Source organism: Mus caroli, unplaced genomic scaffold, assembly GCF_978045245.1.
Source record: "Mus caroli unplaced genomic scaffold, Mus_caroli_1 scaffold_2, whole genome shotgun sequence".
NCBI classification, from domain to species: Eukaryota; Metazoa; Chordata; class Mammalia; order Rodentia; family Muridae; genus Mus; species Mus caroli.
The window spans coordinates 117,947,708-117,970,635 of NW_028227257.1; the positions used below are offsets into that span (position 1 = coordinate 117,947,708).

The following is a 22,928-nucleotide window of genomic DNA, read 5'->3' on the forward strand; positions in this document are numbered from 1 at the left end:
TTTATTCACATATTCAAGTAAAGAGAAGGCAAGACACAAATGGCTTTATGTCATATATGACAGAAGTATGTGGTTCCTTCCAACACAGAGCAGACTTTTCTGCAACTTTTCAAAGTCTTAAAATTTTGTCCTACAGTAGAAGGATTAGAAACATGAGATTAGGACTTCAACTCAACCTCAATGGTAAATGGCCATTGTAATTACAAATGCATGCCACAAATGTCCTACTTTAACAGGAGACAAGTGTGGCCAATTCTGATTAGATCTGTGAGAATCATGTTTAATCCATCATGAAGAACTAGGTAGGTACATTTTCAGAACATGTTTTATTCATTATGATTCTTTTTAGCATAGTGTTTGGTGTTATTTAAGTATTTTTTTATGGTTATTTAAGTATTAATGTAAGTAAATTCATGAATGAATATGTGCTAAAAAAAAAAGAAAGAAAAAAAAGCAAGAACTGATTTTCTAAGGTGCGAGCCATGACACTAATTGTGGGTGGTGCTTCTTGGTCTTCATAATTGGATTCACTCAATAAAACAATAGCTCCACATGCACAGAAGACAGTGACATGAACCTTAGCAGCATTAAGATTTGACAGCCAAGAGTGCACCATCCCTAAGTCAGCTGGTGTCCTGGTTTGTATTTAGATATTTCACACTCCAGCTCTTTTCATCTGTATCAACTTGACCTGCTAAGACTTCCATAGTCGTATGGTAAATGAAAATATTCTAATTCAGGAATTTTAGCAAAGGAAGCAAACATAGAAAAAAATGGTACAATATGTAGGAAATGAAAAAGGCTACCCAGATGGCAATAGTGAATTGAGGTGTCTTGAATAAACTCCTACGTATTTCTCACTTTAAAAAAAAAAAAGTGTACTTTTTTATGATTCAAACTGTTAACTCTGCATTTAAAAAGTTTCTTTCCTGAAGTTAAATCCAAATTCTAAAGCCACTGACCCACTTGGGAATACCAAACAATGGGGTTACTGTGAGATTCAAGATGTGAATTTCAAGTTTTACTCAATTTCACCTGAGCAACTGATGTGATTAAATTAGATAGTTAAAGTTATGAGAGCTGACTATCCCCCCTACTGGCTACAGCACTCAGAAGGGCAGGCTCTGCACCTCTTCTGGGCAGCACAGTAGAGTGTCCATTCTGGCACGAGCACAGGTGAGCCAGTTCCGAGAACATGAGAGTGGGACCCCTGGCTCTGCCCCTTGCCTGCTGTGGCATTGGGTGAGCTAGCCAGGACAGTGCTGGAGAGCACTAAATCTAAGAAGAGTCTCAGTGAGAATCAAGTATTGATAGAGTAGCAGAAGCCAGAGGTCTCTAAACAAACCCATGACTCCGTGCAATGAACATCTGCAAGCAATGAAGTGTGGACAAAAGTGTTACTGTGGGACTGACTATGACAAACTATAGCTGCCACAATGAGATTTATGATATTTTCTTTTTCTTGTTTTTTTGGGGGGGAGGGGGGTTTGCAAGGGTGAAGGGTAGGTACAGAGAGATGAGTAGGATTGGGGTGGGTTCATCATGTGAGATTCACAAAGAATCAATAAAAAGCTAAGTATATTAAAAGGCCAGAGGTTAAGGTCACATGAGACTTCTGTATACAGGAAACTGTCTTGCAATATCTGTATGATTGACACCTGTAAAAAACAAGGCTCTGCAGCATCTCTAGCTGGATGCAGTACTTTGCAGAGGAGCCCATTCTAGCAGAATGAAGACTGTAAATGAGACCATTACCATGGAAACTTTCCCAAGTGACCTTCAGGTTCTGTAGATATTTCCAGGATGCCTAGTATTCTGAAATATATTTGTAATGTGCTCCATCAACCGACTACTTTCAATATGAATATAAGACAAGTCCTAGTGATGCTCAAGCCCACTTGAACCAGCCAGAACATGTAAGAAATGGGAAATAAGATTACAGAGAAATGCCATGGAAGGGATCTACACACTAATGATACCACAGTAAACATTTAAACTCTGCCCAGTGAACAGAGAACAAAACTAGATAAAGAGAACATATCTGTCATTTGAGGGAAAATATTAATCAGATTCTTTTGAAAGAAATGCAGAAACATGTTGTGAAGTGAACATCAAACTTACATTGGATAGTTTACATACATTATCCTATTTAATTATGGCCACAACTTTGTGAAGCAAATGTTATTACTTTTTGAAAAATAAGATACTAAGTTGCAGAGAAATAATCAGCAAACTCAAAATTGGCAATTGAAGGGTCAAGAACTTCAGTCCATGTAGTGGAACCAACATGGACCGACATGTAGCTCCTATGTCAGGTTTGAAAAACCGAAACACCATCTCTGCATCATCTGTCTTCCAAATTAAAAAATGCCAACAAACACATGTCAGCAGACAGACAGGCAGAAGAAACACAATGACCTGACTATATTTATGGGTATTTTAGGGAATATGCCAGAAGCAGTAATTTTAAGGTCAATATTATTACTCCAGTTGTACAGGAGAAAGAGCTTCCCTCACCCTCACTTGTGTGAAATATAAGATACTTTGCCAGCTATATTTAAAGGAAAAGGTCTAACTTGTTACTTGGTATAGTATTCTACTTGTCTATATTCGGGGGATGGAGTGCCATTTGAGATTCCAAAAGTGGCCTTCAAGGTACAAAAAGGACACAAGCAGAAGCCAGTAAACACTGGTGTTCTTCTCCTATATAGTCCCTAAGGGATATCACTTTTAATTCAGAATAAAACAGTGCCCAAACTAAGGTTGTCTCCAGCTTGGAACAACTTGCCAACAATTTAATGCAATAATTTCAAATGTAAATAATAGAAGAGCTCAGTCATCCATTAGTTCCATGAGGACACCTAAATTTAAGTGGGGCCTCAACAGAGTAAGATAACACCACTAGGCTTCAGAGGCAGAACTGGTCAATTATTGGCAAGTTATATTGAAGAGGTCTTTAGCCCAACATGGGAAAATGGGAGAAGTCTACTCATGTACATGGAGCCTGGACTTATAAGTAAGGGGTAGTGTGAGGGTGCATGCTCAGAAACTCAAACAAGTAGAAGGCTTGATTTCCACTGGATCCAAGTCAGGTTAACAGAAAGCCTTCAGGGTGAAAGCATTGGCAGCATGGAGGTGAGGAAGCAGAGCTCGTGCCTGGCACATAGATCAGTCAGTACTCTGAAGATTCTAATCTTGGATCAGAGAAGCAAGGATGGGTGAAGTGACTTGCACAAGAGTCAAACTGTGGCAAATTCAAGAAAAAAAATCCAGAGATTTTTCTTCCAAAATGCACTTTACTCTCTGTAGATGAAGAAAGCAAGAAAAAAAATAATAAAATAATAATGTGGCAGCCGTGCTTCATATACATTAAAAATGCTTTCATGTTATACCATAGTCAATTTGGTAGCTATATTAAATGGTGGTTCAATAGAAGCTGGATCCATGTGGTTGTTTTAGTATTTCAAACACTGACAATCATAGTTTGACTCAAATATAACTCATTTTTAAATTTCTTTATGGACTAAATACATCTAAATTATAGCCAATTTACGATTACTTTTGGTTAAATTGAATTATATACTAAGTCTGAGCCAACAAATATCAGGAAAAGAAAAATCACTAAATACATTATCACCCTGTAATTGTTCTGTACAATGCTCCCTCCATCCACTCCAAAGTATACTGCTTATACTTGCAGGGGAAAGTTGGGATAGAAAGTAAAGCTTTTATGCGACACCCCAGAGAATAAGACAAAAAAATAAAGGCCAACCTACAGTGCACTGATAATTTTGTAAAAATAGCTTTATTCTATTCAAATTGGGGGGCATTCATCAAAAACTTTTGTTTTGTCTGTCCCTTGGATTTGAAATTAACCATTAAGCTTTCAAAAGTAACATGATTTCCGTTACTAAAAGTTAAACTTTACTTTCAAAGTACATCAACTGTTCTCCTTTCCTTTATTTCCAGTGTTTGTCAAAATTTTTAGTGTAAATAATTTGTATAGAAAAAACAACTATTCCAAAGAGAATTGACTAAGAACATTGCATTGGTTATGATATTTGCAAATGCAATACCTGCATCCAATAAGATGTAGGTCCATGGTGGCAATTTAAATTGACTTGAAATTGCTTCAAAAGGTGTTTCATCTTTTGAGTCATTTTGCCTTTCACCAGTCTTCTTTTGATTGTCACATCGTATTCTATCCAAGTACAACATGATACGACATGGCCTAATGCAGACAAAAAGAAGCAATGAGAAATGTGTAGACATAACATTTTAATGAGACAGCAGTTGCTTTGAGTTGAATATCTGCAGTTAATTCACAGAACAATATGGAGTTAAAACTTCTGATATGTTTATCAAACCAAGTATTCATTAAGGGATATGATGCATTATATATATATATTCTTGTGACAATTACTGCATCTGCAGGTCAGTGAGCAAGAAATAGACTTTATTTCAAGCTGAAATGCCTGGTGTTCTGGTAGTATCAAACTCTCTATTTTTTCCTTTCAGGTCTTAAAGGGATTTCCAGAATGTTTACAAGCTGACATTTGCCTGCACCTGAACCAGACTTTGCTACAAAACTGCAAAGCCTTTCGAGGAGCAAGTAAAGGCTGTCTTAGAGCTCTGGCAATGAAGTTCAAAACCACCCATGCCCCTCCAGGAGACACCCTGGTTCACTGTGGGGATGTTCTAACTGCACTGTACTTCTTATCCAGAGGCTCCATTGAAATCCTCAAGGATGATATAGTGGTAGCTATTCTTGGTGAGTGTTTTAGCCTGGAAATAATGACAACATCATCTAGGAGAGGTTGCAACCACTCATTAGTTTAGAATTACAGATGAATAGACTGGTTGATAAGAAGTGTAGCATTGATCATTTTAAAGCTTTATTTCAATTCAAACATATATCAAATTAATCTTGCAGAAATATCTTTTCTTAATGTCTCCATTTTTGTTTAATATTTAAATATTCTTATGATTCTCTTTAACAGTTGACAGCTATTTAGACATTTGAGGTCAAATGTACAAAAACAGTCAATATTTTTCTTTTCATGCGTGATCTCAGCTTCATGGTTGCCATTTAATATGAAATACTCAATGTTGTAGACATACTAATTAGCAAGTCCCTACAGTAGCATGAGATAAGCTCATGTTTATCTCATGAAATGATGAAATCTTAATAAATTTCATTTATTTGCCATATACTTAGAAAGGAAATTGGAGTCCTTACTTAGTAGAATGAAGCCGTGAGTATATTATCAGGACTAGGAATGATAGAATACCAAATGAGCAAAACATGGTTTTGTATGTAAAGGAAAGTCCATGTTTAGTCTAATGTGTCTCTTTAAAAACGAACCCTGTTTATATGAACTCCTAACATTTCTTTGGACTGTTAGGGTAATGGAGAAAGGAACAGAAAAAGTCAAGTCTATTCTCATTCTCTCTGACCACGTAACTACAGGATCAAGCTCCCTCTCCAGTAACACTACCTCCAGTGTCTGAAAACTAAGTGTTTTCTCATAGATTTAATATACAGTTCCATTAGATATTAGGAATACAGACCTAGAGGTGCAGATTGGAGGGAGAGCCCTCACCTCACATAGTCGAGGCCCTGGGTTCAACCCCAAGTATTATCAATCACTCATTTTATATGTGCAGTTGGATGGTTTCTTTCCACTCAGGTCTCAGGGCTCACACCTGAACATTAATTCGGAGCAGTATCTGCTCATTGTTGGACAGATCCTGAGTTGAGCTCATTAGATGCCCTACATGAACAAAGAGGTGTAAGTGATTCCCTTGCTCTTTTGAAATTTTTGTTATGATTACAGTTTTTAAAATTCCCAAATTAAGATAGTGCTTACTTTGATTTCTAAACCAATAAAGATTCAAGGAGTAGAAATATGCTACATCATCACCTCAAGGTTGCTTCTCAAGGGAGAGTTTTCTCTGGACTTGACCCTGACAGCTTCTCTTGATGTGTTAATGGAAAGTAGAGGCTAACCTTTAAGCCAGCCTGTCATGGCTTCTACATGAATGACACTTAGCCTCTGCACTTAGATAACAATGACTATAGAGTGCTGCTCAGCATCACAGGTCTTCCTTCTTGTTCATCTATAATTATGGAAGATAATTCAAGTAAAAATTCCATGCTAATACAGTTCAGAGCCATGAAAAAAAAAAGGTGTCTAGACTAAGCCATCCAAACTAAAGAATTTCAAGAACTACTCTCTTGTTTTAATTTCCATGTAAGTTAGCATCAAAATTATTATTCATTCTGGTTTTCAAAGGTCTAAAAGTATTTATTTAACCTGTGCCTAATGCCATCTCACTAATATAATTTTTTTAACATTATTAATATATTGTTTTGACTTTTCCTTATTAAATTCTCATTTTCAATAAGAGCATTCCAGCATTTTTGACTTGTTAAAGCTTTATTGTTGAAACATCTTTGATATCTCCCAAAGTTGGAGATATAAAAGTCAACATAATGCATAGAGAAATTTTCTTAATCTGAAAAGAACCTTCAGGATATGTGAAGAAAGTACTGCTTTGCATTGCTACTAACAACCTTTCAAAATGACTTCATAAAGTAGCCTATCATTATTTGCTAAGGGCATATGCCATGTGAGTAACTTGATGCTCAAGAACAAAAAAATGGCCATGAAATTTTGGGAAATATTTGGAGGTTTGATATATAGGAAGATAAGGATATTAATTCTAATGTCAAATGGAATGGGTTTTAATCCTGGCTTCTTTTCCTTCCCCCACTTTACCGAACTAAGAAGTAATGGCGTAATCATCATTTTGCCTCTTTAAACTTGTTTCAATACTTACAAATTTTGGATAACAATCACATCTTTGTAAAATTATTTTGAGGGATAACATGATAATCTACATAAACATTTGACACAGTGTCCTTCCCCTACATACTCCTCAGAAATACAGGTTATTCTTAGTCTCATTGAAAAAAGTTGAATATCAGACAGCACATGGTTAGGCAAAGGTAATGGAGAGGTGGTGGAGAGGACCACCAGTACTTATAGAAGGGCAAAGGGCACAAAGTTTCAGAGCAAAGAGCATGTGACCAGAACCATGATTATATATGTGGAAGACAAAGAACTGAACAATATAAATAAATTGATATATTCATTAAAGGCAAATCCAAAACCGGTAACTTGAAGAAACAAGGTACATTGATGTCACTTGTCAGTGTCGGTGAGTGCTGAGGAGTGGTGGCGCTGGTAATTGGCAAGAGCTCCAGACAGGATCCTGCTCAACAGAAAGATCATCAATCAAATTCATTTTAGCCTCTCAAATTCCTGGACTGACAGCCTCAGAGCACTTCTATCTGGAAGTAGATTTAGGAAACCGTAGATCAAGATCCATGGTTAGCACTCAGGGATGTAACAAAATGATGATGCTTATGTAGCAACATAAAGAAATAAAAGAGATTATAGCAGATTCAAAGATTTATAACAGCAAAGTTACAGTCAACAAAAACAGTACAATAAGTCCAGACACAGAATTTTGCTGTCCATGTACCTGTTTGTATAGGATCTTACATTGGAGATCTTTGGTCCAATGATTTGTCAGTTGGTCAGTGTCCCTTTCTACTTTTATAAAGAAGACATTTAATTAATCCCCTTTCTCGTCTTCCTTTTCTTTCTTTTGTTCTTTCCTCCCTTCTCCTCCCCCTTCCTCCTCCTCTTCCTCCTCCTCCTTCTTTTCTTCTTTTGGTGTATTTTTAGGAAAAAATGATATCTTTGGGGAAATGGTTCATCTTTATGCCAAACCTGGCAAGTCGAATGCAGATGTGAGAGCACTTACGTACTGTGACCTGCATAAGATTCAGCGAGAAGACTTATTAGAGGTCTTGGATATGTATCCAGAATTTTCTGATCACTTTCTGACGAATCTAGAACTGACTTTCAACCTGAGACATGAAAGTGCCAAGGTAGAAGCCCAGTGTTGATCTGTGCATCCCTGAAATGTCATTCTTAAATTTCCCAAATGCTTCTGAAAATATCAAGCAAATTACTGCAACAAAAGTTTATCAATATTAACTACCTAGAGAAAAGGCAAGCTGAATATTGAAATTAGTAAATTGTATGGCAGGAATTCAATATTAAAAGATGTTAAATAATTTTAAAGGGTCAATTAAATTTGACCTTTGAGAAATTCTTAGACTTGTTTGTATATACTAATTATTTGAAGGGAAATGAGTGATTTTATGGATAGCCTAAAAGAGTTTGTCTTAGATAGAATATTCTCTCATCTATTATTTTTCACTATATCAGTTGCTATTGGTTTCTCTGTAATATTTAAAAGGTTAGACTTATTCAAGTTTAAATTTATCCTAATCTCAATTTTCAAATTCAAGAACTATGAATCAATTGTCTTAAAATAAAGTAAAAATCTAGGCTATGGAGTGAATAATATATGGCCTAAGTGAAATAATATTTTATTTTTAATAATATATTTTACTTAACCTAAAATAATTTTGAGAGTGTGGCTCTTACTGTGCTCCATTATGAACTATGATTTCTGAACTAGTCCTATTCTGTGGAGAGAGAACTTACATTGTAGTTCACAGTTATTACTAAGTTAGTCCCCCAAATTTCAGAAACTCCATTCCTATTCTAAGTGCCTATTTCACACACATCAAACACTGAGTACTTGGTATTTGCCCAGTGTATTTACATATGATCTAGTATATTCTATGGAGAAAAAAAATCCCCTAAATCGGTATTTAGTTTAAATGGTGTTAAATTTGAGTCACCATACAGTTGTAGTCATTTGCAGGCACTGGGAGGGACTTAAGAAACAGCAGTTGCCAGGGTCACAAGGTTGCCATTCAGTGTTGTAACGCACCGACTGAGTTAACTCCTTCTTTTCAAACCAATGAAATATTAAAACATACACTTCGAAGTCTGAAGTTCTTAAGAATATTTTCATGATAGTTTTTATCGAACTTTACTGTGAACTTGGTCACATGTCACCAACCTCATTCTGGTTTTGTCTAAAAAGCAAATACAAACCTCAGATAACTCCTTTGTACCGATGTACAGACAATACACAAATGAATAGTTTGAGGCTTCTGTTTACAAGATTGATATGGTACAGGCAATCAAAGAGGAGGAGGAGCTGAAACAGTCTAATAAAGGTCTGTTAATGCAACACCTACTGTCTTTAAATCATATACTTATTGTAACATTTACTCTCATGTTCATTATCATATAATTCATGCATCTTAGCTATTGTCAATTGATTCATACATTTTGTTGGCAATAATACAGGTTCTTCTCTGATTTCTAAGTTTTAGTTTTTTTAAAGATTTTTCTCTACATGCTAATGCTGGATCCTAACATTCTTAACTCATAACTTCTGCACATCATTGTTTCCCCAATAAAATTTTGAAAGAAGTAGAATCTATCAATCTGTTTTACAATTTAGAGACAACTTTCAAGCAAAATGTTGTAGCTATTTGCCAAAAATCTAATTCTTGAGATTTAAAGGGTTGGTGCCATATAACATAGTAAGGAGTTCACTGGTAATACATCATCTTCAAGTTGAGTAACTTTCTATGTTTATCTTTGAGTTCCACTAACAATGGCTGGTCTTTTGCTTCAGTCCCAATCTGTAAATGATTCTGAAGGAGACACCGGTAAACTTCGGAGAAGGCGATTGTCCTTTGAAAGTGAAGGGGAAAAAGGTAATGAATTTATTCTACTCATAAAGTTTAATCTACAGCAGATGGTGACTAGCTCTTCCTGAGTAAATAGTAAGTTTAATTCATGCTTTGATTGGATTAGGAGAATCACTTTGGTTCCCAAACTAATAAGATTGTTTCTTGTTTGGGATTGATATCTTTAAATTGCATCATTCAACAAAACCACTCCATGGCTTCAAGGACAACACTAGAGAAATAGGGTATACTGATTGTAAACAAATACCCTCTAGTAACATCCCAGATACAGACATACAAAAGTGAGCCTTGCAGCCAAGACAAAGATTTGATGAAGAAATTTGCACTTCAGGGCATGCTGATCTTACTTAACCCCGCAGCAGCACACTGTGAGTAAATTCTTCCTGATGAATACTCATTGCTTCATGTCTGTGGCTCACCATGAGTATACATGTGTGTAGAGGCAAAAAAACAAAACCATAAACCTACCTTAGGTGTTATCCTTAGGACTTCTTCCCTGGCCTGGTTTTCACCACTAAGCTAGTCTGGCTAGCCATTGAACTAAAGAAATTCTCTGCCTTCTATGAAATATCTCAACATTTTTATCTGGGTTGTAGGGATTAAATTCATGTCTTCATTTTTATGAGACAAGGACTTTATAGACAGAGCTCTCTCCTCAGACTCCAGACTTTCTTAAGATAGCTCCTGCTTTCTTTATATATAATATACTTTTTTCTCTGATTAATATCATATATGTCTCATTACATTCTGTCCTCATTTGGGAAGTACAGATATTTATATCTTAAATCAAAGACTGGATGAGATTCAATACTGTGAATCCCACTTTTTATTAAACTATCTTCTTAAGCTCTCAAAGGCATCTCCTAATGCTGCTTTGAAATTCAGATTCTTCTCAATACCTATTGCTTTGCAAATGTTCACACCATTCAAATCAGTTCCACAGACATATGTAGGGTCTTGGCTTGTCAAACTATGCAGAATTCCTAGTGTTGCTAAGGCTTGTTACTGCTATCTCTAGCATTTCTACTCTCAAAACTAGGTGTCCATTACTTCCTAAATCTCCATCTCTATAGCAATGATGCTGAGCCTAGATATCATCATCTGCTCCCTTAGAATACTAAAATAGGTTTCAACTAACTCACCTTACCAAGTAAATGTTACTCTATTTTTTGTTTCTTCTGCATGATGGGCTACTGATGAGACTTTTCCCTATATCCAATTACATTTATGTCACCCATATATCTAAATTCCTCTAAGAACTTCCCATTCTGTATATTCACTTGTAGGTGCTATTAAGTTAAACTTTTAGATTTTTTGAGAGTTTCATAAATGGGTACATATTTGCAACACTTCCACTTTTTTTTCTTCCCACTCCAACTCTTCCTATGCCCTTGTTCCTTCTCAAATTTATGACTTGTTATTATTACATATAGACATAAATAAGATACAGATATAGGTACAAATAAAGATGATAGATAGATAGATGGAGAGAGAGAGAGAGAGAGAGAGAGAGAGAGAGAGAGAGAATATAGCTACTGTTAGCCTAGAACTCCTTTAGCCTAGAACTCCTGCTCATCTCCCAGCAGAAATCAGGAAACCCCATCTGCCAACCCAGCCCACACAGAGAATCTCCACTCACCCACTTGGAGAAAACTCCAAGATAACACATCATCACTGCTCCTCTGCATTTCTAAGAACCCAGGGGCTCAATTTTTGCCCATGGATAGACACAATCCCAGCTCCTCGCTAGCACATCATCACTCCTCACCTAAACCCTATAAAATCACCTTGCTTTTGTCTGGATGTATGACTTCACTGACCTCCACCTGTGAGATCTGTGAACCCACCCAAGAGCTGCCTCCTAATAAACCTGCCTTTATCTACTTTTAATCTGGTCTAATCTGGCCTATATCTGCATCACTGAAGGAGAGAAAGGGCCTATCAGAGAGAGAGAGAGAGAGAGAGAGAGAGAGAGAGAGAGAGAGAGAGAGGCAATCTACAGAGCCCAGTTAGTGTGATCATATGTATGTAAAATGTATTTAAGACTGAAATTTTGGGGTTGGATAACTGAGGTAGGGCTCATTCCTAAAGAGATCAGATTCCCCTATCTGTGTAGTGTTCATAGAGTTGGCTTCTACCTTCTTCTTTGAGTCTTTTATTTTATATTATCATCCTCTTACTAGTCCCATGAACTCTTCTGCTTTGCCACTCGGTATAAAAATAAGCTTCAATTCAGAAGCTTTTATTTTAGTTGTAGTTATTCAAAACTCGACTTCTCGGTGCTGTCTACCTGTGAATTATAAACTTCATAGAAATGTGATATACTGGTTCTCAGAAACTTGAAGGCTCAGCATAGATGCAAAATTATCTGTTGAATGAGCCAAGCACAATAATATATGTCCATGACTCTAGTACTCAGGAGCTGAAACCAGAGGACTGTAGTTTTTAGACCAGATTAAGCCACTAGAAGAAAGAGAAGAAACCCAAATTGAATACCATGCATAACCTTCTTCTTCCTCATTTTTGTCTTTTTATTTCAAATTCTCTTCTTAGCTCTATTCACTTGAAATATTTTCCCTAGTGAATATCATCTACTAGGTTGATATCCATTTTTAGTGAATTAAACTCATATTTTTTAATTTTAATTATTTATTCTATTTACATTCCAGTCACTTCCTCCTCCCAGTCCTCCACCCAGTTCCTCATCCCATTCCTCCTTCTCCCCCTTGCTTCCAAGATGGTGCTCCACACCTAGGCCTCCCTCTTCCCTGGGGCCTCAAGTCTCTAGAGGATTAAGCACATCTTCCCCCATTGAGGCCAGACCAGACAGACATCTTCTATATATATGCTAGCCTTTGACTGGCCCATTCTATGTTCCTAGTTGATAACTTAGTCTCTAGGAGCTCCCTAAGGTCTGGATTAGTTGAGACTGCTGTTCTTCCTATGAGATCACTCTCCCCTTCAGCTTCTTCAATCCTTCCCCTAATTCTACCATAAAGGTCACCAACTTCAGTACAATGCTTGGGTGTAAGTATCTGTTTCTGTCTCAGTCAGCTACTAGTAGGGCCTCTCAGAGGATAGCCATGCTAGGCTCCTGTTTGTAAGCACATCACAGCATCAGTAACATTCTCAGGCCTTGGTGCCCCCTCTGCATGAGATGGATCCCAAGTTGGACTGGTCATTGGACCACCTTTCCTTCAGTCTCTTCTCTAATTTTTGTCCCTGCAATTCTTTTAGATAGGGACAATTCTGGGTCAGAAATTTTAACTGTGTGTTAGTAAAGCAGTCTCTACACTTGAGTCTCTGTCTATATACTTGAGCTGGACTCTTCAAGTTCACTTTCCCAAAATGTGTTGGACATTTTGGCTAAGGTCACTCCCATTGAGTTCTGAGAGTCTCTCACCACCCTGGTCTCTGGTACTTCCTAGAAGGTCCCCCCATCTCTCACACCACCACTCTCCTTCCCCGCCCCCTGCCCAAGGCTGCTTATTTCCATCATTCTTTTGGCCCTCTGGGCTCCTCTCCTATTCTTCCCCTCCCCTTACCTAACCCTGTTCTGATTTTCCCCACCCCCTGCCCTCTTCCACCAAGCTCCCTCCTTCCCTCTGCCTCCTGTGATTGTTTTCTTCCCCCTTCTAAGTGGGATTAAAATATCCTCACTTGGACCTTTCTGCTTGGTACATTTCTTACTGTCTGTGGGTTGTATCCTAGGTATTGGGTATTTTTTTTGGCTAATATCCCCTAATGAGTAAGTACATACCATGTATGTCCTTTTTGGTCTGAGTTACTTAATTCAGGATGATATTTTCTAGTTCTATTCATTTGCCTGCAAAATTCATGACACTGTCATTTTTTTTAATAGTTGAATAGTAAGTTTGCCAGTGTGTAAATTAATCACATTTTCTGTATCCATTCTTCAGTTTAGTGACACCTGAGTTGTTTCCAGTTTCTGGCCATTATAAATAAGGTTGCTTTGAATGTGGTAGAGCATGTGTTCTTGTGTTATGGAGGGGCATTTGGGGGGGTATATGCCCCAGAGTAGTATAGTTGGATCTTCAGGTAGAACTATTTCCAAATTTCTGAGGAATTTCCAGACTGATTTCCAGAGTGATTGTAGCATTTTGCAATCCCAGCAATGGAGGAGTGTTCCTCTTTTTCCACACCCTTGCCAGCATGTGCTACCACTTGAGTTTTTGATCATAGCCATTCTGATTGGTGTGAGGTGGAATCTCAGGGTAATTTTGATTTGCATTTCTCTGATTAAGAACTTTGATCATTTCTTTAAGTGTTTCTCAGCTGTTTAAGATTATTCTGCTGTGAAGTCTCTGTATAGCTCTGTATCCTATTTTTTTTTAACTAGGCTATTTGATTTTTTGGAGGTTAACTTCTTGAGTTCCTTATATATTTTGAATATTAGCCCTCTACCTGGTGTAGGGTTAGAAGACAGAAAAATCTTCAATGCTCATGGATAGGAAGGATTAACATAGTGAAAACAGCCACCTTACCAAAACCAATCTACAGATTCAATGCATTCCCCATCAGAATTTCAGCACAATTCTTCACAAACATGGAAAGAGCAATTCTCAACTTCATATGGGAAAAAAAACCCAAACAAACAAAGTTCAGGATAGCCAAAACAATTTTCAACAATAAAAAGAACTTCTGGGGGAATCATCATTTCTGACCTCAGGCTGTAATACAAAGAAATATTATTATGTTTAATAAATATTAAATATGTAATAAAAACTACATATTATTGTGCAGAGACAGACAGGTTGATCAACATAATAGAACTGATAACCAAGAAGTAAGCCCACACAGCTATGGTCACTTGATCTTTGACAAAGAAACCAAAAACATACAGTGGAAAAAAGAAAGCATCTTCAATAGATAATGGTGGTCTAACTGGTATTCTGTATATAGAAGAATGAAAATGAATCCATATTTATCATCTTGCACGAAGCTCAAGTCCAAGTGGATCAAGGACTTCAATGTAAAACCAGATACACTGAATCTAATAGAAGAGAAAGTTGGAAAGAGCCTCAAAATCATTGCAAGGGGGAATTTTCCTGAACAGCAGCCAGTGGCTCAGGCTCTAAAATCAATAGTTGATAAATGGGATCTCATAAAACTTAAATGCTTCTGTCAGACAAAAGACACCATCATTAGGACAAATTGGCAACCAACAAATTGAGAAAAAAATCTTCACTAACTCTACTCTCTTTTATGTACATTGTTTCTGTGTTTTCCCATATGTCATTCATTGAAAGGGAATTTTCATCCTGCTTCTAAAACACTCAAAATCTCACAAATACAAGTATACATTCACAACTCACAGGCAGACCAGACTATTTCACTTTCTGAAATTATGGTTTGTGATAGATTTAACATGAGCATTTCTTAATCACTTTAAATACAAAATGATATTATTGTGAATTTCCAAGGTACATTCCTCTTATAAAATTGTCAAAGTCTGTCTTCTGCTTGTATTATTGGCATAATCGTCTTTTTTTTTCTCTATCAAACTCTAGATGCCTACAGCAAAAACAAAATCAAAAAATCATCTGATGAGTGTCATTTGTCTTGGATCAATAGTTGAGTCATTTAGCCAACTGCATAAAGTATTCATAAATAAGCAAATTATTTTCTGCAATGGCTTTCTTTGTTCCATTGGTGACTTTTTTTTCTAAAACAGCACCACTGATGTCAAGCTGTTTTTCCATAGACTTAATCTAAATCCTTCATCCTGGTGTTAATCTCTTGGTTTTATCTCAGTGGAAATGAGGAACAGCCTGCTGATGTAGTATTGTTTCCAATGGGGTTGAAGATTTATTAAATCCACTTTCAATCTTGTTCACTTTCCCCATTCTCAAAGCAAATAATCTCACCTTTTTATCTTCTGATAAGACCTTGAAATCATGTCCCAATTCACACAGTGTTCATGCACCCAGACATTTCTATTGGCATTTGAAACATTCCCTTTATCGCAGCCTTAGTCTTTGAGATCTATTTTATATAAAGTGTAGATGGCAAGAGATATGCCCTCCTGTATCATTCTGAAGTTTCCTGGCAAGCCAGTGTGTTAGCATGAGTTGGATGATGAGAAACAAGAGCTTCACAACCTTTTTAAGTCTTTGGGATTCTAGGCTGGTGCTGGAAAGTGCAAATTTTGCTGAAAGTAATTTAGTCCCTGTCTCCCTAGTCTAATGCTCTTTAGGAGACCTTTCATGCCAGTTTGTGAAATAAAATTATCTTGTAGAAAACACACATGCGCGCACACACATGCGCGCGCACACACACATGCGGGGGGGGAAAAGAGAGAGAGAGAGAGAGAGAGAGAGAGAGAGAGAGAGAGAGAGCAGTATATAAGAATATAAAATTTCCAAAGAATTTCCTAAACTGAAGGACCTTGAGCTACATAAAGTAAAAGCTTCCCAGGGAATGTACCAATGAGTTTAGTGTTAGCTTACTGAGAAAGCCTTGAAGGCAGAATTCCAGGAGCATTGATGGTCTCATGAAACTGACTGGCAGAAACACCACGGACAAGAAGAGCCTAAAATCAGGAAACAGGCAGACAGAGAAAAGTCCTGCATAGGTTCCCACTGCCTACTCAACAAGACCCTGGAAGTTCTTGGGATTCAGCCCTTAGCATGTCCACCTTGAAATGCAAATAGAGCATATTTAAAGAAATGGTCAGAACATCTGCCAAGTTCATTTAAGCATAATGAATTTGTTGATGTAGGTGGTTTGTCTCCATGAGCTTCAGATCTCTTCTAAGGAGATAAAACAACTTTCCAACAGGAAGCAGTTGTCTCAGAATATTTGAAGGGTGGTGGGGAGTAATTCCTTTTTTAACTTCTGGTGTACAAGTATCTGGGATCTCCTATGTGACTAGGGTCACCAAAGGTAGAGACGCTAGCGTTCCCAAGACGAAAGGAGAATCTTCATGCTGCATAAAGCAAAGAAGAAATGATGGCTCAGCAATGTTTTCTGTTGCCATGGAAATTGAAAGGGCTGGGCAAAATAAACTAATGACAGAAACAATGAAAAAATCACTTCTACTTAAGTGGTCTACAGAGATAGACTACGCTTACCCCTGTGTGTGCTAAAGTGATGAATTGTGTCTTAGAAATACTCTTAAAATTGTATGATGATGTCTACAATTTTGAATAAAATACACTCAAGATTAGCAGAGTGGAATGTAGATTAACACAGAAAAGGTATTATGGATAGGATATTATAAAACATGTAGTAGTATTCACACAAACACATATGTTCATATACACCAGAAAGACATACACGATCAAATACTTGGAATGTGCTGTTCCACCCCTTCTCTAGATAGAATGTACAAAAGTAGTCACTAACAAATGATTGTGGTATCAATGGCCATTAATAACCAGTAATGGCAGCAATGTTGTGGATATAAGCCAATCATCCTCTCGCTTACACAACAGTCAGTGAGCATCTGACATATACTAAATGCTCCTAGTTATTTTACCTGAATCATTTTTTTTTAGTTTTCAAACATTTGTCTACACTTCGAACATTTTTCACTAAGTAACAAAGAGACAAATAAAACATTATAAATTACAGCCACTGTCAATTCAGCTATGCTTTTTTTTATTTTTATTACATCCTTTTTATAGGATAGCAGCAGAGAGAGAGAGAGAGAGAGAGAGAGAGAGAGAGAGAGAGAGAGATTTCAACTGAATTCTGCAGAACTTAGTTTTCCATTTTTGTAGCAAATTGTGAGCAAGAAAAAAAAAATGATAATTTAGAAAGGGGGACTGTTTAATTGGTTTTACTACTTAGAAACTGCTGATGTAAAACAAAACAACCTCCATGACGTACTGTACCTGCTGAGACTGTGAATTTCTAAGAAAATGAACTGCTGGGCATTTTTCATCTAAAGCCTGGGTTACCTTGTATCATTATCAAAGGAGGAAGAAGCAAAAAGTGTGAGCCTCCCAAAGCCAGATCTAGTTTGGCTGTATCTGCTTGAGTTCCCAGTCAGAATCAGCAGAAGTACCCACCATGGCTTCCACTCATCCTTTCTGGATATCTTTTCCTACCTCCTTTCCCAAGACTGTAAGACAAGCAATACAGCTAATATCCACCACGGCACATGCCTTTAATCCCAGCATTCGGAAGGCAGAGGCAGGCAGATTTCTGAGTTCAAGGCCAGCCTGGTCTACAAAGTGAGTTCCAGGACAGCCGGGGCTGTCCTGAAGAAATTTCTCAGGACAGACCAACTTCAACACAATATCTGGACATATACTATAGATTATATCTGGGAATGCACACAAAAAGATAGAAAGCCAGATCCAGATTCAGGGTGCATTAAGGACAGCAATAGTTATATCCTTTCACCAGACCAGTTTCTAAATTAACTTCTGACATCCAACAAGAATCAATATGTATTATAAATTGGATGTAAATGTTTTCCCCAGGAGGTGTGAAATCATGTCTAAGAACAATCTTGGGAACAAAAGTACACTTGAGGTTAAAGGCCTTTTGCCATCTTTCCTGGAGCCTCTTTCCCAGTTCCCCCTAGGCATTATTCACCATAAATCATTCTTTTGACCATGGTCCAACATTCCCCACATTAACAAATAATTACCTAATTTTTATTACCCATTGTGCTCTTGAAAACTTTCTTTCTTTTCAAAATCTTTGGAAGCATGGTTGAAAAGCAAAAGCTACATACAACTGTAATATATAATGAGACATTTGAATATTCATGCACACACATGGGCACACGGGCACACGGGCACACACATAAGCACATGCACACATACCACACACACACACACACAGTGAGAGAGAAGTGATTTCCACAATCCATTTTTTTTTGGTATAACTATAACTTCTTTTCTCCATGTGGAAAGAGCATTTATGATCTTCTCCCAGCAAGTGTTAAGCACACTACACATCAAGCATTCCTATCTTGCTTTACTACAGAGCTTTAGAACCTATTTGTCCTAAATAAAACTGTGCATCCTTAGACAACTCCCCAAATGCTTGACATTTTTCTTTTAGTGATTAAGACTGTTTAATCTTGTATTTGTATGGAAACCTACATTAGGGTCCCCTTCAAAGCTTCTGAAGCTACAGAGGACCTAAGGTACCTGAAGACAAGGAATTTATTCCTGCCTCTAAGTTCCTAATGAAATGTTTTCTAAAATAACAGGCTGAAGAGTACTCAGAGGACCTCCAAATTGTCACCAGCGGGAACCATAAAACCCAAAGGCCTAGAGAGCCCATCCATTGTCTTTCTTTGACCAAGAGTTAGGTCTCCCGGTTGGGTCTGACTAACACAAGTTGGAATGAATCTAAAAGGAAGAACTTGTAAAAGACAGAGGGAGTTTTAGTATTTACTCCAAGACTTTTTGAAATGTAGGCTCTTCCCATTACCAGTGGTAGAACAGCTGTTCTATCAACAAGTTTAATTGTATGAACTTTAATTAATTCTGAAGCTACAGAGATGCCTATGAGGAAAGTTATGCATGGCACAGGATTATGCCCTGTGATATAAGAAAGAAGTAAAAAGTCTTGTCAGCTCATAGAAATGGGAGAAATAAGCAACAACCAATATTTATAGTCATCTGATTCAGAAAGCATATTTGAAACTTAAACAAGCAGAAAATAAAATTTCTTCTTTGTAAATGATGGTAATAGGTGATTATGTCATCTCATATCTAGAGAAAGGAAAAAATAAAATTTCCTCAGATCTGTTTCAGAATATAAGCTCTATATCTACAATATTTGCCTGGCATGCCTACACAGCGTATGAGGAGAGTGGAGAAAAGCTTTGCATGATACTTTTTAATGGTTATCAAGTAATACAGTTTTTCTACAAAAAGACAGAAATGGGACAGACCATCAAAATCTAGTACTAGACGGCTAGGAACAGTGGATTTCAACAGCTCAATAGCATAAATTACACCTGCCAGAATCCAGACTAAACATGACAGTTTCTATTTTCAGCCTGCAAGTGGATTGTCATTTCCATTTCTATATTGTATCGTAGAAAATGAACTTTTAATTTAGCTGGCATTAAACAGAAAGGCTTGTTTTGGGGGAGGCTTCACCAATGCAGCTGTTCACACAGACAGCCATAATATAGTGAAATACAGAAACATTCATGAATGTCAACCTTTTTCTATTTATTTCATTATTCACTTACATACACTTCTTGCTAAGAGTACTTCTGTGGTAAAATGTTGAGCCAATTTGAAGAGGGAGAAGTTTAATAGGCTTAAACTTAGAGTCCATCACTGAGGTATGGAGAGGCAGAAAGACAAGACAATAAGGCAAGAATTCAGAGCAGGCACCTAAAGCAGAGACTAGGGAAAAATACTGCTTATTGGCTTACTCAAGCTGCTTTCTGATACAACCCAGAACTGCCCGCACAGGAGTAGAACCACTCACTCACAGTGGACAGGCTCCTCCTGCATCAATCACTAAGACAGAAAACAAATTCCTCACAGGCCATTCTGAGGAAGGCAGATGACAGAGATGAGTCTAGTTTTTGAAAAGTTGCCAGAAAAAAAAAAAAAAAACTAATAAGAGCAAGTATATAAGAAATAACTGTCTGTATGTGTGAAATCATTGGCATTTTTAGACTATTGGACTAAATATTAGTAATTCCTTACTCACCCTGTCTGTGTACCGCTCATAAGTGGAAACCAGCCTGTTTTAATTCATCCATGTTAACTATGATGTCTTGTGTCTAAGCAACTGATATCAAACCATGAGTTAGTAAGTTAAGGTCAGGCCTTTATAGAAGGTGAGATGGAACATTCCCATGTGTAGCCAGTATGTAGGTATACCAAGAGTGGGGGTTGTACCCACACAGGTCAGAAGAAGATATGAGACCTGTAGACTTTTAGATAGTTTTGAGACGCCATGTGAATGCTTGGAACCAAACCTAGGTCCTCTCAAAAATCGACAAATATAACTGTTGAGAATTCTTTCCAACCTCCATGTGTAGAGATTTAAAAATTAACAGAGAACTACAAACCAAAATGTGATCAATAGACTAGTGTTCTGTGGTACATACCATCCACAGTTACTCACACTTGGATGTGTGAGGCACATGATTGGATGGGTAGTTTAATTTGAGTTCCTCTTAGGGAAAACTCCATATTATATTGACAAAGAGTGTCAATCTCAAGAAGATGGGAAGCTTGTGATCATATAAATCCCACTCTGCTCTGACTATCAAATGCAAAAAGGTTTAGTTGGGAGCTGGGAACCCACGCTGTGAACATTTAGAACAGTAAAAATGTGGGAAAATTAAGCTTCTCTTCTCAAACTTTCTAAAATAAATTTAGTGGCTGATGTTTTTTGAGTGATGGACTTAAGAAGGGGAGAATGAAGGTTGATGGCGGGTTTTTGTTGTTTTTGTTGCTTTTTTGGTTTTGGTTTTGTTTTTTCAGGAGGCTCTGCAAGAGACAAGAAAAGAAAATAGAAAGGAAGACAGGAAGGTTGAGTTCTGTAGAATGTAGGGAGAGTTGTGCAAATGACACTGAAGACAAGGACATTTGCGTGTACCTATCTGAATTTTCACAATTAGATTGATGATTGAGTAGGAACGTGTATATCCCAGAATACTAATCACTGTTATAGGGTCTACGGGACTCAGAACACTGACAGAATTGCTGAACAAGTGTGGTACACAGAGAAAATACACTAGGTCTTTTGCATTTGCTAGGCTTCAACTAATTGATAATATACTCCTTTCAAATGAAGCTTATTTTTAAATACTGTCCATTTTTACCTTGGGCTGATTTCTGACATTTAATATGTTTAAATTATAAGTTTTCTTTTCCTTTTCTTTCTTTCTTTCTTTTTTTTTTTTTTTTTTTTTTTTTAAGGAAAAGGCATCTATGTTTCACTTCATTGCCATATGGGAATTTTGAAAAGCAGTTGGAAGTTTCTCTGGAGTGACCTTAAGTCTGTTCATTTGGCCTTCTATAAATAACGAAATGAGCACATCCAGGCACAGAGTAGATGGGGACACTGTTTAAATTTTTTCTCTAGAAAATGATATACCTCTTGGAGTTCTGTTGGTTGGTTATTAGCAGGAACCAGATGGGGAATTACACTCTCTCCCCAGGAAACTAATAGAAACAAGTTCTGAGATTTGTTTCTGAGTTTTTCTGACTGAAATATGTTCTAACACAGCCTTCAGGGCTGGAAATATCTTGACATGTCTCTATGAAGCAATCACTATGCATCAGTGACCTTGATGTAATTAGGTAAAACCCTACCTCAATCACTGTATTCAAGCTTTATATACTTTGCAATGTGCTAGACAACCAAACTGCCTGGAATGTCAAGGCCATTTCCTGAGCTAAGGTTGAAATTCAGCCTGCCAGACTTCACTGAAGTGGCTTCCAGCTTTGACCTTTACAATGCGTGAAGGATTGTCACAGATGATAGGGCATAAAGGTTAAAAAAAATAACATGCTGTACAGTGGTGATATTTTAAAATTAGGACGCATCCTCTCTCGTCTCTTCATTTTCCTCAAGAGATAATAAGCCTGATTCTCAGACTAAAAATTATAATTTATAGTTTTATATACATTTCTTTACTACATAAACTCATTCTTGCTTGTCTTCTTTAAAATTTGAAATCAGTTGTTTACTTCATGAAGATAATCTAATAATGCTTGAATGTAGAAGTCTCTACATGACTACATTTTTCCACAGGTAAAAGGTAGATTACTCATAGCCGTCTAGTATAGTGTGCGCAAAGTCCCAGGTTTGACTTTTCACTATGAAAATAACCTTTCCTTGATAGATTTTAGCAAAGAAAACAGTGCAAATGACGCTGACGACTCTACAGATACAATAAGACGTTACCAGAGTTCCAAGAAGCACTTCGAAGAGAGGAAAAGCAGATCGTCATCTTTTATCTCCTCCATTGATGATGAGCAAAAGCCACTCTTCTTAGGAACAGTAGATTCTACTCCAAGAATGGTGAAAGCAACCAGACTCCATGGTGAAGAAACAATGACACACTCAGGAAGAATTCACACAGAAAAAAGGAGTCACTCCTGCAGAGGTATAATGAACTACATAAGCCCAGGTTCTTCTAACCCTTTTTATTCTTTCATGAAACATTTTTAAAATCTTGTCTAATGTGTTTGCACAATTTTACAACATTGTTCCCCAAAAAATTTTAGTTTAGATCATTTTTGTT

At 37.1% G+C, this 22,928-nt stretch overlaps 1 protein-coding gene across 3 annotated transcripts in view; it reads left to right on the forward strand.

The window, feature by feature from the left end:
• Kcnh7 (potassium voltage-gated channel subfamily H member 7) overlaps positions 1-22,928 on the forward strand; it is a 464,734-nt gene that overhangs the window by 419,790 nt on the left and 22,016 nt on the right. For 2 of the 3 annotated variants that reach the window (XM_021154157.3, XM_085834833.1), the window contains exons 10-13: positions 4,519-4,771; positions 7,758-7,963; positions 9,640-9,721; positions 22,527-22,790. In XM_021154157.3, coding sequence (XP_021009816.1) covers positions 4,519-4,771; positions 7,758-7,963; positions 9,640-9,721; positions 22,527-22,790 — 805 coding nt within the window. The remainder of the gene's footprint in view (positions 1-4,518; positions 4,772-7,757; positions 7,964-9,639; positions 9,722-22,526; positions 22,791-22,928) is intronic. The other variant, XM_085834834.1, reaches the window with a different exon arrangement.